The sequence below is a fragment of the Seriola aureovittata genome, chromosome 12 (genome assembly GCF_021018895.1).
Source record: "Seriola aureovittata isolate HTS-2021-v1 ecotype China chromosome 12, ASM2101889v1, whole genome shotgun sequence".
In the NCBI taxonomy this organism is placed as follows: domain Eukaryota; kingdom Metazoa; phylum Chordata; class Actinopteri; order Carangiformes; family Carangidae; genus Seriola; species Seriola aureovittata.
This window is the reverse complement of record NC_079375.1, coordinates 15,759,630-15,778,351: the sequence shown is the minus strand read 5'-3', so window position 1 is coordinate 15,778,351 and position 18,722 is coordinate 15,759,630. Positions and strand designations below refer to the sequence as shown.

Here is an 18,722-nt window from a genome sequence, read left to right as displayed (position 1 = left end):
TACGCTGCTTTCCCACCAGAACATTCATTTGGATGATATCAGCGCCGAGACACACCCAAACACACACACACACACACCTAATGCCACACCTGTGTGCACTCAAACGCCAGATGCCTCATTGCATTGGCAGGTGTCAGGTTGTCCTTGTGGACAGACAAGCGTGAAGGATGCGGAGATAAACTCACATTCATATTCTTTTGCTCTCTCACTCTCGCTCTCACACACACACACACACACACGCACACGCAGGCACACACACACACGGGCACAACGCACATGTCATTGCCATCCATTATAGTCAAGAGGAAGAGCACATCAGGTAGCACCACAGAGACACAGTTGCCGTGTAAGTCTGCTGACTTAACATGCCACACATGGATCCATGCCCAATGGAATCAGCGAATCAGTACAGAAGTCTCAAGATAAATCATATTCTCTCTGCGATTCTATACAGTTTTGGAGCATCAAGACTCCAATGACACATTCGGAGCTCGCTCTTTGCTCTTGTTGTTAAAGTGACACAGACGGGGTGTAAAGGCTGTATGTATGGAAAATATGCTTTAGAGTGTGTAAACTGTCACTGGGTACTATCTTCTCAGTGACACAGTGTTGTAGCAGCAGCAGCAGCAGCACCAGCAGCAGCAGCAGCGCCCACACAAAAGTAAGATGCAGAGAATAGAACGAAATCTTGAGTTACTCCATGTGACGAGCCTCCTCTGAATTAAACTGATCTAAGTGATACTTGCCTTTTCAACTTCAAAGTGTTTTTCAGAAATCTGTGTGGGTTAAAAAAGAAGGAAAAAAAAATTGTGGTGTGATGTTATAAATGTTTGATTTTATGGGGGCGAGTCAAATACTTTGATGTAAACTCTTGGTTGCGTAACTGACTGCAGTTTTAGAATCAAATTACAACTGTGCACTACATTAAGTACGCTGTCAGCGGCTCTTCCAATCTGATCTGTAATCAGCTGAAGCAGTGAGAGGTCAGCCCCCTCCCAGCCCTCAGGCCTGACAGTCTGTTCCAGGTTCAGCTCTAATTGCCAAATCAATTATGGATAAAGGAGAAGGGCTTTGTCGCTCTCACTGCTGGTCAATAGGATAGGATTTTAATGAAGTGACCTGTCTAGCGTGTGTGTCCCTTTGATACATACACATATATAAGACTGCACACAGAGTCCCGCTGCAGGTAGTCAATACAAAACTTGGCTCATTGGTACCAACCTCCATTATCTGACCACTCATGCAATGCACCTCTGCTATCTAAAGCAGATACTCTGATCCCAGTGTTGCTTTAAAACAAAAGTTTGAATCTTTTGAGTTCGTGATAGTACCTGCCTCAGTGGGAAAATTCCATCCCAAGCCATTCCACGCTTTCTCTCCTTCTCCCCTCACCTAATTTGTATTTCCCCCTGCATACCAGGCTGAGATGAGACAAAGAGGATCAGACTCATCCCTGCTTATCCTTCAACTGTATTTTTCAATATCAATGGAATGTCTGCCTTTATTTGCTCAGTGCTGTGTTACAGCAGGAATGCCAGTTTCTGTGTTAGTAGCCAGGGTTGGGCTCCAGGCAAGGCAGGAGAGTCAAGGAGGTCACTCATGCAACCCCACACCCACCCTCCCGTCCAATCCCCATCTCAACCCCCGACAGAGAAGCCTGAGTATGGGCATTAATAAAGCAGCCCAAATAAACTAGGGCCATCACCACGTCGCCTCAGCTGTAGGTCTGTCTGTTAGTGTGTGTAGCCAGCAACAAAATATTTCCATAAATTCATTGAGCACTGATTACCTCTGGCCCCAATGACAGTGCACAAGTTTAATATAAGCCCGACTGGGGGCCGGGGTGGAATGGTGGTATAAGGAGTGCGTTACGCACACAATAAAATTCAAGTCATATCCACTGAATTTGCAGCTTTCAATAAAGAGCACTTTATGAGTCTGGACACCATCTTTAAAATACCATTTACTGCTTGGAAACCTGCACATGTTGTAAGGATTTCTTGTTATATAAGTGAATAAGAGCTCCTCCTGCGATACCGTAGTAAAGCCTTCTATGTGGCTACGGTATCAGAACACTGAGTCACTAGCATTCCTTGTTGCTCTGCTAGTAAACTTCATAGCAACCATACAAAATGCTGGATTCCATGAATCATTTTCATTTTACACTTCCAAGGTAGTAATTCCCACTACTTCCTTTAGTTTATAACTTGTTGCCATACAAGAGATTCTTGGTGTTTCCCAACCAGGGTCCCAAAGGTGTGCTGCAGAGGCTCAGTCATAAAGGTCTCACTGACACTGCTTAGAAACGGAATGATGATGCCGGCTAATGAGAACCATTCTCCACTGATGACTGCACGCCTAGGGAGCACTTCAAGCTAATATGCTCTCATAGTGCCATAAAAACCACTGGGCAGAATATGCCAAGCTAGGACAAAAAAGGAGACCACTGAAAGGCAAGGTGGAAAATAGTATAAAAAGGGATGGATGGGGGCGGCAGAAGATTGGAGCCAATTGATCACAAATGCTGATGCGCACAACAACAACAACAAATGTCTGATACAGCGATTCTAAGAAAACTGAATATCTGTCAAGTAGTTTAATTGCTGAAAATAAGTTTGAGCACATATTAGTCTGAAGGATTATTGCTGTAATTGTTCTGCTTGAAGGATACTGAGATTTCTCAGAATCGTTCACATCTGTCCCAGCAAGTATTAAGGGAAATTATGCAATGTTATTCGCAGTGTCACATTAAACAAATAGATGATTCTGCATATCTGAGAGAAATTGTGACTCATTCCTCCCACATCAGACCAGACCATCGCCCTGCCCTGCCAAAGCCGTCTCTGATCCTCTTGTTCCTTCTTCTCCAGGCCTACTCTGCCCTGCGGAGCACACTCTCAGCCCCTTGAGCTCCAGATGAAAGGCTAAGGGAAATGGCAGTTCTACTGGTAATATCCGTACCGGGACATCTGCTGTCCAGCCGGTCTCGACACACGCCAGTCCCAAGGGGCCCAGGCTGAATCAGGACCTAGGATGGGAAGAGTGTGGGGTGGATTGGTTCTAACCAGCCTGGCAGAACATTCACGCACCAAATCCTCCACCCATCCTCTCACGGCATATTGAGTCACAGGTTTGCATCTTGCAATCGTCCTTTCTGAACCTCAGCCTTTAGCACTCTATGCCTGTGTAAACTGTACTTCCATGCTTCTGTTACCTCTTGCACTGTAACATAACGTCATACAGCTCTATGGTATTACCCCTGTGTTTTTTTCTTCATCTCAAACCCTTTTCCTGCCCCATTCACCTCTACTTCTGACCGCGTGTCCTCTCTCAGACCTCAACTTGGAGAACTTCATCCTTAATCTCCAGTTTTCTAACATGAAAGGTCGGTGCGTGCTGGATCCAGGGCAACAGCAGGCTGTAGTGGGCTTGGGGCCGATCCAGTGTAATCCTGCTAACACTGGTGCAGGTTGGCCATATCCTGCCCAAGCAGCCGTTCACGTCAGGAATGTACTTCCCCTGCCAGGGCGAACAGCTGCCGCACACCTTTATGGCCTTATAGGCTTTGGGGAGAAGTTCTCTCCATGCCTTTGACACTCAGGTACAAACACAACAGAAACCCAAGAACCTTATTAGGCTGATATGTCGAAGGCTTAATCACCGTATCAAGGTCAGATTCAAGGTCATATCGGACACATTACTACTTTGAATTCCTGACATTCAAGCTTTCAAGGTGTAGAAATACAGCTGTGGATAGCAACGTATTCATAATAAGTGTGTGTGTGTGTGTGTGTGTGTGTGTGTGTTTGTGTACACAAAGGAGAGAGTGAAAGACACACTAGGAACATTGGGCATTGATGGATGGGGAGTACAGATTTCGCTCGGGTGCCCTTTAGACTTAAATTCAAAACCTGCTGCCATATAGACCTACCTCTCCATCAATGTGTGTGTGTGTGTGTGTGTGTTAAAAGTGGAGAAAAATTCACAACTTCACAAAAAAAAAAAAGCTCTGAATTTGAAATAGTGTTCAGAGTTTACTTCCCTTAGCTTCAGGTTTACACACACACACACACACACACACACACACACACACACACACACACTCACAAACACACAGATACACACAGCCAGCTGTTTCCAGCTGTATAAGGGTAAGCAAGGAGAGACAAAGAAAGTTTAGATATTTATCCCTCTGTTCAAGAATGATGGAAGCACACCGATCCACTCTTAAATCTTCCCATCTTGTCACATTTAGATAATTATGTTCTGCGACAGGATGACAAAGCAAAACAATCATTGCTAGTGGCTTCATGCTAATAGGCAGGTTTAGCCACTGAACTGCAGAGTGTGTGAGCGATGCCGGGGGTGTCTTCACTTTCTTGATGAGCTCACCAGTGTTCCTGACAGATGGTGTTTGTTACCAGAAGAGAATTGTACTTTCATGGCTGTACGATTCACACTTTTTCACAGCACATCCCCCCGGCTCAATCACAGGAAGTGTTTATCCATGCATTTACTTCTCCTCCTCCTCTGAGATGGATAACCTGCTCTCTCCTGGTTGTGTTTTTATGGCTTCTCACACCTTTGCCAGGCAGCCTCAACAGCAGCACAAACAAAACTATTTTGCGGTCAAATACAAAGGGTGTAAGTAGTGGGATTTTTTTTTTTTTTGATCTCCCACATTCCATCCTAAACTCCTTTAAGATTTCATGAAATCTAAAAGCAAAATTCTACCTTCTCTTGTACTTTCAGTGCTAAGAAAGAACATCTCTTCTCCATTTGCCTAAATCTGTTTCATGAGATCTGCACAAAAGGCCAGAGAAGAAAAAGGCTGTGTCAGCTCTGCCAGAGACTCAGACAAGACTGCTGGAGTCCGGGAAGCACACAGACAAATAAAGTAATGTTCCACCTTTTGATGCACAGACATCCGGAGTCTCCTCTCTCTGTCTAATGGAGAGATAGTGGTCTAATATGCCACTGTGGGTCTTTTACAGATTAATACGTTAATGAGCTAGCTACAAATGAATAGCTCCTTTGGAAGGAGCAGCCATAAGTGTTCCCGGGCTAATACAGTTAATAAGCCATAGTCACGCCACAAAATGTACCACAGAGGAGGCTCTCATAGCTGCAGGGGAGAGGGATGATATGGTTCATTAAAGATTCACTGATTTATTCTCCTGTTCATGGCTGTGGTCATGGCAGTTCGTACATGACCAGGCCTTGTTTAGTTGGCACACAAAGTACACTAACATGTCTGCAGGGCAAGAGTAGTGGGATCTGAACCAAGATCAAACAGGCATGACATCATGCAATCAGACTGTGCTTTCTTGTGGTAGCGGAGAGCAAATTGGAGTATGGGAAAAGAATGCGACTTTTCCAACTCTTGTCTATAGCTTCTTTTGTTAGCATATTTATAATCCCTTTTCTTAGCCAGGCAGTGTCAAACAGTAACATTGCTCAGTTTTCATATATGGTTGCCAACAATCCTTTGGTTTTCACAGCCACTGATCTTCTGAATGTATGAAGAAGCATCTACATCTGCATTCTTAAACTGCATGCTTTCAGTATGCAGAAGGCTGTGTGCATGCATCCTATCTCCTCCTTAAGACGTGCAGCAGCTCCATCATATCTGAATGATGACAGAGACAGTCCTCTGCAGATTAGCGCTGTTCATTAGCTTGGTAATGAAGTCTCCCTTAGCAGAACAGTGGGTGGTCATGCCCCCTTTTAACATGGACCTTGCGAGCTCTGCTACATCTACAGAGGCAAACAAATGCACAGACAGATGGAAGTTAAAATATGCCTCCTACCGCGATAATGGTTTACAACCTCACCCACCTGAGGAATTCTTTTAACAGTTGCCAAAGTTGCTGTTTGGATCAATAACAGCTTAACCTTTTTTTTTTTTTTTTGTGAAGGCATAAGACAACGATTTCAATTTTCAAGCATGACCTGGTGATCAGTGAAGCAGATCTCATCAAGGAACATCAAGCTACCAAGCGGTACAATGTCACATGTCAGATGGTGAGCTCTAAATGACTTTAAGAAGATTTAAAAATGCTAAAAGTCAGAGGAAATCCTAGATCAATTTCTAAATCCTAGATAAAATCCTAACTCCAAAACTCGTCTCTTCAAAGAGTTTGACAGGGGAGTGCAGCACATGACTAAGACTTGTAAAAATAGTTGATCATACCCACAACAGAGTTCAAAGCGAGCCTTGGCAAGCGTGAATGGACGATGTACCAAAACTGGACTATCTTTGCTTCAGAGGACAAGTGTTGCCAAGATCTTGCCGTCGGTCTTCGGAGAAGCAAATGACTCTGTGTCATAGTCAGAGTTGTCTTATGATAGAGCCAATACTGGAATCTGTTTTTATAGATACGAAGAGAGATACCAAGGCCAAATACCTCACCATACCTCTGGATGAAAAACCTTCTTTTGAAAGCTAAAGGACAGCTGAACAGAGCTCACCAGGATATGGATTTATACTTAAAGCACAGACTAATGTGTTTTGTTCAGTAAATCTCAGACAGTGGTTTTGATTTATTACCCCCTGCTGTTGGGATACTGGCTGTGCTGTCAGTGCTCAAGACACTTTGGCATGTTTTATCCACATCACAACAAGGAGCAGCAACGGCCTGACCAGCGCAGTGTGTAAGCGGGAATGTAATGGTTATTGATTAGTGTATTAGCCGTATCGTGGCGTGGGTAGCCTCTGCACTACACTAAAAAAACTAGACCGGTGGTTTTAAGCCCACTGAATGTTAACTTCGGTCCCTTTCATCTCGCATATACTTATATTGCAATGGCTTATGGTGGGATTTTTATTTTTTGGGGCTAAAATATTTTAACTAATTTTCATTGACTCATGCTGTTTTTACTTTACTTTATAACATCAAGTAGTTATGTAAACTCCATCAAGCACAGTACAGGAGTACAATGAGATTTGATTACCAATTAAGCAATTGTCATCATGAGTAGAGACACGACTGATGAGATATGCCCTACTTTCTGTTTGTGTCTTTGCTGTCAATTGCGGCCCCATGGAGGGTGGTGGAAAAACCATTTTGATATGTCAGCGTGCTGAAAATGAATAGGCCTTGTGGTGACAGTAGAGGATCAGTTGAAAATGTCCATCGAGTATACTGATGGTTTTTTTTTTTTTTTATCTAGTGAGCAACACTAGCAACACAAAAAAATTATAATATTGTGACCTCAGTGACTCAAGAGAGATTAAAGGTTGGATGGTATGTGGGAATAATGTTGTATATCTTGTATATTTTTAAATGATATTTTGACGGCAGAGAGTGGGCAGGTGACATGCAACAGGCGACATTTGTTGAAAGGAAACAGACGAAGAATGGCAAGCGCTTAATCTCTAACATCGAAGCCACCAGCACGCACCCATGTCCGTAGTATTTACTTATGTGCTCATCATAAGACACAAGTTGATGTTTGTGGCCAGAGGTATGTGTAAAATGTGCCTATGATGGACAGAGGAAACAAAGTACACCTTAAGAATGAAGAGACTGCTGAATCAGCATCTGGCTTTCCTGCCGTCTGGCGCTTGGGGAAGCCAAAAAGAATCAGCTTACTCCAATGAGGATCTTATCACTGGGCCTTTCCCTCATTATGTTTTCCTGTCAGCTTGCTTGGATGTCTCAGCGTACAGTATCCCCTGATGGCCTATTTACCGCCCACATGAAAAAGAATCACAACACTTGTACCTAACCTGGCACCCGCTGCTTTTGTGTGCATGGATGAGTGAATTTTTGCTCCTCCGCGTTCCTCTCTACTCCCTCCATGCTAGTCAGACAATGTTTCACACCAGACTCCTTTGTTTAACTGTGTAGGTGGAAAATACCAACATGATAATTAGGGATGATTAACGTGAAGCTTCTGCAGCAGATCAAATGATTCTCATCAAAGCCAACACATGCCCTAACACCTCTTCACTGTTTTGTGTGTGCGTGTGTGTGCGTGTGTGTGTGTGTGCCAACTGTAAACCGGCTTGTTGTCTCAGGATCTTAAGAACCTCCTGTGCCGCCACCTTTGCCGTAGCCTCAAGGAGATACAGTAGACGGGGATTGCAGAGAGTGAAAATGTGTTTTAAAGTGAATTTTCCTCGCCCTGTACGAAGTGAACGTAGGAGCCGCAGAAAACAGTTCAGAGGCAGATCTGTCTTTACTTATATACTGCACAAAAATCTGCTGACTAAAGGTAAATCACAATAAAAAATATCACAAAGATATCACAATGATACTGAAAATCATTATGTGTGGACATAATGTGTACTGTGAATTTTAAACGCAGAGTGAAGGACACTGGAATGAGATTAGGGCTAAAAGGAAAAAGAAGAACAATTTGTGTTCATGTGAGCGTTTGTGCATGTGGAAGCTGGCATGTGTCACTTACAGGTCTTTTCTGGACCGTCTCCTGAGGCTTGACATCCATCTTCATCATCGCAGTCTGTGGTGCTGCCCTCGTCTGTTTCCCCGCTACCCAGCTCGTCCCAGGCATCGACCTGGCCCAGTTTTGGAAACCTCTCCTGGGTCTCCTGAAGCACAAAAATAACAATGCAAGGTTTATTACACACTGTTTTGTGCATAATATTACTATTTCTGTACCACGTTTAACTGCTTCTATCCAATCCCATCAGGAAGAAATGACTGCATGGATTTAAAAATGGAAATATCACTGATTTTCTGATTTCACGCTTAGTGTCTGTGGGAGTCTCTGACAAAATTTTATTTAACACAGCTGAAATCCCTTTGTGAATCCTTTTAACACAAGCCTATTTACGCAGAAAGATGCCAGTAAGGGGCACAGTGTGTCCCAGGGGAACATTGTGCTTCCTTGTGACTCCTGTTACTGTTCTGAAGTTGACACGCCACTTCTCTTGCCCTGACATATCAGGCCTTGTAAATGTCAGGGTCCAATAGATGACACACACCATCCTGGGGATATAGACGAACAGTGTGGGTGGTGTACAGCAGCCAGGTCCCTGGGTGGTAGGATGATGTGTTGCATTTAATTACAACCGCATTTTAAGGAGAGCATTGATTATAAGGTTGAGAAAGAGCCCCATAAACAAAAGGAAACTTCATGACTAGGCCCTGCAATGTTTAGATTTTGTTAAACTCAATAAAACCTCCTGGTGATCAGTTCTTATAGCTACTCTCTGTTCAATATTTTGCAAAAAAAACCCCAGAAATAAATCACGACAAACTCTGGCAAACTCTGTGCATGATCTACAGTATTTGTTTGCAATTAGAATGTAAAACATTTGCAATTATTTTGACATTTGTTGATTTTCCCCTTCAGTTCACAGTTCATGCATCAAGCAAATCACGATCTGTGAAATTTGAATCACAGTGCATCAAAACATCAATGAATTTCATACACTTTACACTTTTCTTATACCACACATCTTGAACAGATTGTGAATCTTTTACCATGCATGTGTTGTCACTGCTTGTTTTACTTTAAACGAAGCATCATGTGTACGCCACCGATGCATCTAACTGTGATCAACACCTTGACTTGCAGATAACATATCACATCACACTGTGACTGGAGTTCTGCAGCCTGGAGCATGAAACACTCCTCTTTATGATGTTCTTCCCTCTCAGCGTGGGGCCAACTAATTGGACCACCTGCTGGGCCATCCTGCTGTCCACCATCATCAAGGTGGCCTTTGTTCCATCACACCATGTCAGACAAGGAGCACTCTTGACACAACAACAAATGGTGCTTTGGAGTAAAAAGGTGTTAGACTGACATGAATATCAGATTTGTAGAACATGTGCAACAATAGAGACACACACATCTTTGCTCATGTTGACCATCATTTAGCTTCATGCACACATGCACACACAAGCACACCATTAAACATTCATGAGAAAGCTGACAAAGATCAATCCTGGAGCACATCTGACCTTCATATGGAGGGAACAGCCACTAAAGACATGTTGAGAGGTGGGTGGGAGGAATGGGGGTGGCTTGGGTTGTTGAGGGATGACTAATATCCTTGCCACTGACACCAGACTCTGTCTGTCTATCAACACACCTGGCAGCAAAGGTGACCTTTAACCAATTGTCTCCTATGCCTTGAATGCCCCAAAATAAACATGTCATGAACGCTGATGGGCTCATGTATACTGATTACAATGCAAAGCTTAATGTAAATGTGAACCAAGACTAATCCATTTCGGCTGCTCTCTGAGGTTGTTCTTTGAGCTACATGTTACATGTCAGCACGCTTAAATGGTCTCAGTGACAATGTGCACAATGTTGTTTGGATGTATTTATGTATAATTTGTTTTTTTTACTTATGTAATTTTTACTTTTACTTTTCTGTTGTATCTTGTGGCCTTCTACATATAAAGTTTTTTTAAAATCTTTTTTTAAATGTAAGACTTTTGTGGGGGTGCTACGCCACATCAAATGGACCCAGTTTGGAACAAGGTCCCCTTTATACAACCCTTTAACTGCACTTTTCCAGGCTTTGAACAAAACATGGCACCCTTGTCCCGTATTGGACATTTCTCACCAGCCTGGAACAGTGATTGGCCTGAATCCACATGGCCAAAGGCCCAACCCACCTTTGAAGTAGCCCCATAGGCAGTTATCAATGTGTTCACACACGATTGGCTGTTTTGTATTTTTTTTGTTCCATACCTATCTTATTTAAATGTCACCTGTGATGTGTTTTATGATGACCCTGATGGAGACCACAAGCCGAAACGCGTTGGTCAAATAAAGTTTTTACTTCTTTTACTACAAGTGTTGCTTGACTTTTTTTTTTACCTCTTTGGACCTCCTGCTGTTTCCATACACCTTGAAAGTAGATTAAGTTGTGCCAGAAGCCTTATTCTGTTTCGACTCAGTGACAATGTTAACATGCTGATGTTTAGCAGGTATAATGTTAACACTGTAAAACAGGTATTTAGTTATAAACTGAAGTACATGCTGGTGCCACTAGGTGAAAAGTCAGGGCCCTGCAGAAATCATTAGGACAGATGACTGTCATTTGGGGACACCATATATCTGTAGCAAATGTCATAGCAATCCATTCAGTAGTTGTGAGATATTTCAGTCTAGACCTTCCTAACTTGGAAGACAATTATATAAAGGAGTAGATGCCCAGACAGTCAAGGCATTCAACTGACAGGCAGACTTAATGAGAAAACCACACAAAACTGATGCTGATGTATAACCGTTTGATTGTCACCAATAATTCTGCAGCAGATAAACTGTTGTCAAAGTTATCAGGAGAACATTTACAGAGCACATTGGTGTTCTTTGAGTTTTTAATGCCTTAGTACTTATTACCAGTTTCTGCAAGAGAGAGAGAGAGAGGAAGAGGAAACGGAAAAATGATCCTGACACTGTACTGATACTGTAACTCATTACATCTGTCATGTATCTCATTTATACCCAATGTAAATGCACTCCCCCTCACTCACGCCTGAGTGGGAGAAAATGAGTGCGACACTGAAATGAGTCATGTACAACCATAACACAAGGCCAGGCTTCACGAAAATCGAGTGGGCTCCTCAGCGGAAGCAGGTAAAACAGATCCCTTGTGCTCACCGCAAACGTGAAAGACACTGACACTAGCTGGATGGCTCGGTTTTCACAGATGGACAGTTACAAGAGGATTATTTAGAAAGAATGCAAACAATACTGCACACTGCAGTACAGCTTTGCATTTTATGGTTATGGATAGACTCTCACTACAACCTGTCAACAGGCTCTTTGTGTGTCTTGTACTGGTTCCACCTGTTTTGCGGTTGCAATGTGATATGCTGTCTTCAAATAAGGACAAGCTTTGGTGAGGGGACTCATGGCTCATTAGAGACACAATTAAAAAGCTCTTTCCCATCTCAGCTGTCGGGGTACTGGTTCTCCTTACACTTTGAGGAATCCATTCTGTTGTTGTGAATTAGAGGTGAAAGTACATTGATTTGTGTACAAAATATAAGCTAGAATTAAAGTATCTATCCACTGCTTTAATCCAGATATTTTAGCAGACGCCTGCAAAGGGCAGATAAGTGATGACGGGAGATAGACAGCAAGACAGAGAAAACATCTTCCTTGGTTCTGGACAGCAACCACGATAAACACATTAAGCTTTTTTATTATGCAGAGCAACTAAATAAATTCAATGCACATTCCAAGAGTTCACGAGCAAATGCTCTGCTGAACAGCAGAACGTTGTGTACCAACACCATCCAGATAACCAGTTGGGTATTAAGCTAATAACCGTGCTGTTCAGGGGACGTTTAACACAATGCCGCTTGGCCCAGCTGTCCTTAAAGCATGTTAATTAGAAAAGGAATCAATTAAGGCGCCGTCGCTGTGGAAACCACAGTTGGGTCGTTGTAGAATTGGTAGTTGGCTGCTGTCCAACGCAGTTTGTAGATTTGTTGTGACTAAGTCGGGACGGCAAGACTGCCAAAGATTTCAGTTATGCCTTTCTGTTGAAATGTCATCTCCCACTGTGGTTATTTCAGAGGTAACACGCAGGGAACGGAATTGTCGTATTACAACAATATACTGAAAAAGCGAATATCTAATTTGTCCTTGGAGATATACAATATTCCAATATGTGTTCTTGAAGACTGGTGGACGCTTTATATGTGGTGAATAGTCTCTCTCTCCTTATCGGCTTTCTCATAGAAAAAGACTGTTGCTGCACTAAGGATCGGCTCTGGGTTTCAATGAGAGTCTTAAGCAGTTCCTCAAATTGGATTTTTTTTTTTTTTCCCCTAGCGTTCTATCTGCTTTAGAGTAGAGGCAGTTATCACATTAGAGGATAGCCCACAGACATCATTGCCAAGCCATGTAGGTCCATTTGAAGAACAAAAAAAAATAATATGTAAGAAAACAACATTTTCTAGAATCCAATGACTCAGGACCCACAGACGAACAACGCGCTCAACAAAACAGAGCACAGTCTATTCATGCCATCCAAAATAACAACAACAACAACCTTTCAAAGGCTCGTCCTCCTGATCTGTCACACTGCAACATGTGCTAAATGTGAGCAAGTGGGCAGAACATTTCAATGGCAGCAGCAGTCTTTATGTGATGCGCTGAGCAGAGATTTGCTGTGACTTTAACGGTACAAATGTTTTTGGTCTAACATGATTCTTCCTTCTCTTTCTGACATGTAAAACAATGCTGAATATCCCTTTGCTGTTGGATTAAATACTGTTTCCCAACAGCCTATGGATAGTGAGAACATGCCGTAAAAAAAAAAAGAAAAAAAAAAAAGAAGAATATTTAAGCTGTTCAAGTTTAGTCAAAATTTACAGTTAAATAGCTATTTTCTTACTTTTTATTAAACTGGTCTGAACCATACTAAGTTCAAAGGTAAACTTCTGTAATTGTATGTTCCTTATAATCTTGTGATTGTACTGCACTATGGGCTACGGGGAATATCTCTGGTTGACAAATGGATGTCTCAGCCTCTTTTATGATACATTTCATCCTGCTTAAATATCACTTGCAGATTTAAAGTGAAACCATTTCTCTTATTAGTTCTTTTTTTTTTTTTTTTGTAGATTTAGTACAATATGTTCATTAACAATATGCCAGCTGGATCAAGACAAATGAGTGCAGTGCGAAACTGGAATGATCAGTTCAAGTGTTGCAATTTCAGATCAACATCTAGATAAGATTTTCAACTGCTCGGGCCAAATAAAACACAAAGATGGTGACGGAGTGAAAGGAGAGACAGACAGACACAATTAGAGAAAGGGGAGGAAGGAGAATTAAAAGTAGAGAGTGGAGGTGGGAGAGAAAAGAAAATATCTGTTACACTATGTACAAAATGTTCAGACAGGAAGACTGAGCCTGTAGTTGTGTAAGCAGGTGATGGGAATGAGGATGGAGGGGTTGGAAAAAAAACAAAAAAAAAAAACAAAACAAGATGCCAGCCTACTTTAAGATTACCTTGAAATTACCCTGGCATCTGAACACAAATCATTTATTCCCCAAAGTCTTTGAATAAAATCCCAAATCATGAAATATTTTCTAGTTCTCCTCTCACCCTGCCAACTCATTCTCCTCTCTCTTTCTTTTCAAAAGCATTCTTCAGTCAGAGGATGATGGGGCAGGTTTGAGAGCATCAAGGGCTGAATTCCTGCATGTATTTCACTGCATTCTAGTCACACTAAAATCTGTACTGCCAGGAGTAACCAATCACTTTCTGAAAAAGTCTGGAGGAAAGAAGCTAAAACAGTGTGTGTATGTGTGTGTGTGCGTGTGTGCTTGCGGGCGTGCGTGCATGCGTGTGTGCGTGTAGCTTAACCAGGAGGGAGCTGTGGATACACATTCCAGTTTTATGTGGAAATAGAAAATCTGATTATGAAATATAAAAATGTGAAATGTGGTCATTAGGGATGGGATATGAATACTGCAGCTATTGCGGTACTGGTGTAAGTGAGTGTGTCTGTGCACACGTCGGTGCGTTTGTAATATGTGGGATAGCGTTGTCAAACTAGCGAACCAGGATCATAAGTCATAACCTTTTTGCATGCCCACATCGAGACATGTGCTCTTTTTCTTCCCTGACAATTTGAAACAGTATCAGCTCATTGAGGGCAGTGGTGGTAAAACTGCATATGTGGACGGAGAAAAGGAGACGGGAGGAAAAAGCTGGAGGAGACTTAAGGAAAAAGTGACAGTGGTAATCTCTAAAAGTCTGCAGAAGCCCTCTCAACTTTTAAATTAAAATTCTCTCCATTCTCTCACATACTGTAAAGGCTCATAATGCTTTTGTGTAGAAACAAACATCAGCTGAGAGACAGAATAAGTGTGTGTGTGTGTGTGTGTGTGTGTGTGTGTGTGTCTGCCTGGTTTCAGAGGAAATGGCTGCAATTCTCTCTACATCTCAGACTGCATGACCAAGAAAAGGGAGCCAAAGGAGAAAAAAAAAAACAAGCATCTTTCCAAAGTATGAGTGTGACAGGGAGAGAGAGTGAAAGAGAGAAAGTATTCTAGGAAGAGTGACAGTCTGCAAACAAAAGTAACTGTAGATAGCTGCAGTGCTCAGCCATCCAAAGTTGCTGATTCTGGAAGAGATATGATGTATTGTTTGCATGGATTAATTGTGCCTGTTACGGCCAACCGGTTTCCAGACGGTTCTTAATTAATGCAGAGCCTCATACTGGCAGAATAAGCAAGCTGTGGACTGGACAGTAATAGTAGCTGTCAGAGTCTGGACTTAAGTAAAAGTCTGCGTTGCCATCCACAACATGGAAAATGAAATTGATTCCAAAATGATTTTAAAATCAAAGGCCTAACAACAGAGTGAGCCAAGTACTTTTCTGCTGTTGCCCTTTTCTGTGGTTTAAGACGAAACCAATAATAATCCCTTATCCAAATCTGACAGCCAGATCTTTTGCTTTGTTGACCTTTTATTGTGAAATCTACATCACACGATGGAAAACAAAAAGTTGAAGTTCAAGTCTCAGATCACTGACCCTAAAACTCCAGATGCCATCTTTCTGGACAACATATTAGCTGAAGGAAAAAAAAAAAAAAATCTGTTAACATATGCATGGACACACTCGCTCGCAGACCACATGCCCCTCTGCCAAATCCAGGCAAACTTTGAATATGTTTTGATAAATGATAAAAATGTTTCATATTTCTGTGTCTGGATCTGCATCAATGTACGAATAGTGATAGACAATCATGGATATTGGAAGACGGCGGGTAACTTCATCTACGCAGTGGTTATCTAAGCTTGTTTGCAATTTCAAAATGCCGGTTGGACATTATTCACAGAAGGACTATAGAAAAGGAGAATAGAAAACAATAGAAAACATGGCTATATGACTATTTGTTTAGGCACAAATGTTTCTGCTGAGAGATCTGTCTCGAAACAAGGAATGCAGGAAAGTTTTGCACCTATTTCTCCACAGTTGTGAGCCAAAAGTGGACACATGGTGGTGTTTTCTGCAACAACAACTAGTCAGTTCACCCTCTCCTTATGAAATCAGCATGAAAGCTGAAAAATTGGTCATGCTTTTGAAAATAAATGAGCAAATTTCCCAAGAAGTCTGAGTAATGGTAAAAACCTTTTCTAAAACAATAGCAGAGTCACACACCCCTGCTCTGCAAGTTAGCACAAGCCGATTCTGTTGCTAACCGTTAGTGACACTTTATTGGCCATGACCTCATATAACCCTCATGAGTCAATCACAACAACACACTGTGGCGTTGTGCTGTCACACCCTGCTCCTGTCAGGCACTGACTGAGAAAGACTGTGTGTGTGAAACTATGTACGTGTGAATGAACTTTGGTTTTTCCCAGCCAAATGATGGAGACGTTGTTCGAAAATGTGTGGCAGTTTGAGTGACATCAGCAGTTTTCGGAGGGAGCATGTTCCAGCAGCTACCTCGTTGATGAAAAGTCTGTTGTGAGAAATGTCAGGATCAACAGACACTGATGGCTGCTGCTGTGATTGTGGGAAGCAGGAGCCTTTCAGACTTCAAACTGGGCTTCAGAAGCCCTTATAAGGCAGCAGCACAAAAGGTTTGAAGAGGGCCCCCTGATATGTTACCGCTCCTGGTTACTCACCACGAACGTCCATCATTGTGGTCATCATCAGCCCACACACTGCATTAATGATTGCTGGTTCTACATCAACTTTAATATGATTCATGTGAGACAGAACAAAAGAAAAAATATGGTGTCCTAGTTTTTCTTTGACTGCCTATCCATCCAAAATTGGACTGGGTAAAAAAAAAAAAAATACATGAATAAATAAAATCTGATCTAAATTTTAAAGCAAGAAAGCCTATATAACTTTTAAATGTACAAAAAGTAAATTCTTTCTTGTGAAAAAGATTCCTAAGAAGATTCCTAAGAAATAAAATAAATAAATAAACCCACTCTTACTTTTATTCCGGCTGCTTAATCCTACTTTTTGTTAAATGGATGGGTACAACCACTTTCTGGATGCGCTAGCCGAGATATTCTGTCACGTGTGTGTCCCTTGGCAACAAGTTAAGAACGAAAGTTCCGCCCTGAAAGCAATCTTTTCTTTAATTTACCGGCTTCTTTGATGAATTAGGTCATTTATTGGTACAGTCGCTCATTAGCTTATTATCTTGTCAATATGTAACCTGGCTCATAATCAAAAGAGCTAAGCTCCAGACTGTCAACCCTCACACTGTATTTGTAACATATTGCTCAACACCACAGCTAAGCCACATAGATTACTACAACACAACTTTGTGCATCATCAACAGGGCTAAGCTACATGTTTAGCATTGGATTGTTACATCAATGAATGATTAATGAATGATTAATGAATGTTGAGGATGTGATTGTGTTCCAAGAGATGAAACAAATTGGTGGTGATGTCAGATGAATCATACAGATCGCGTCATTAAAAGGTCCTATATTTAGATATTTCATTTTTTAAAGTTCAGTCACTGCTAACCAGCCCACTGCAAGCAAAGCAAAAAAAGTTTGATTGGTTCTGACACAATTTGTAAACAAGACAGCATTGTGGTCAAATATTAGCGGCAAGCTGAAAAACATCTGAAAGACGTGTCAAAGTGGCAGAAAGAGACGAATCACAAATTCTGGACAGGACTTTCAGAATAAAATCGGAGCGGAAAAAGGATGCAGAGATTTGTGAGTGACAGGCACTGTGTCCAGGCAGCCATATGCACAGCTAGTCATCTGATCACGAGTTCAACAAAATCTACGGGGAGACTCGTGATTCAGAGTGTGGATCGTGATTCCACCGCAAAAGATTGAGATATGATCTTTTGGCCATATCACCCACCCCTATCCAACGATATAATGAAAACCATTTTTTACCCATTATCCCAAATGGAATAACTTCAGTGAGAAAAAAATATATATACCGAAACAACCATCCATCAATACAATTTACAAAATATGTGAAGCCACAGGAGCCTGTAATCCCTGTTGCAAATAACCTTTGGAACAATGTGTTTTGACTTGGTTTTACGAATGCACACCATATCAGATTGAAAAAGGGGATTTTCTTAACTATGTGCCAGAAACACAAACGGGTCACATATTTTCTCCACATGACAAGAATCACTGTCTTCATGGAGCTGAAACCCATGAGGAAAATGAATATGACCCAATGTGGAAAAACATTCACGGTTCACTGGATTTTTATGAGCTTTTCATCTAATTGTGATGGTAAAAAATGTAACGCTTAAAGTAGAGTCTGGGTTCATGAAGGTTGCTTGCCAAACTACAGAGAGCTCTGTGCTGTGAGACTTGTTGCTGTATCGTTGCCACAGCAGCAGCAGCAGCAGCAAAGAGCAGCAGAGCTCCTGTGAAGGCCAGCTCCATCATCTTCTTCAAGTGGAAAGAATCTGTCCCCTCCCTGTGACAGGCTGCCAGCTCAGCCTGAGCTCTTTCTTCATCCCTGGACTCCACTAACTCTTTAAAGCTCAAACCCCTTTCTGACTGCTGCAGGCATCGCTAAAACTTAAGAGAAACATACACTGTGAAAGCAAACTGAAGTCACAAAACCAACTGTGGGTTACTCATACAACTCATATGTTCTTTAGGAGTTCACATAAAACATTTTATTTTGTTTATTTCTAGTCTTCTAAATACCGTCGACAAACTGTCCTCACAAACAAGAGCACACAGTAACTCTGGAGTCTCTGCATTGGCTGATAGATTCAAGGAGCCACAGGATCCACAG

The 18,722-nt window shown here is 41.9% G+C and overlaps 1 protein-coding gene across 4 annotated transcripts in view; it reads right to left on the bottom strand.

Moving 5' to 3' along the window:
* Positions 1-18,722, bottom strand: part of LOC130179273 (glypican-5-like) — a 100,743-nt gene that overhangs the window by 9,490 nt on the left and 72,531 nt on the right. For all 4 annotated transcript variants that reach the window (XM_056392165.1, XM_056392166.1, XM_056392164.1 and 1 more), the window contains one exon: positions 8,416-8,557. In XM_056392165.1, the coding sequence (XP_056248140.1) occupies positions 8,416-8,557 (142 nt within the window). The remainder of the gene's footprint in view (positions 1-8,415; positions 8,558-18,722) is intronic.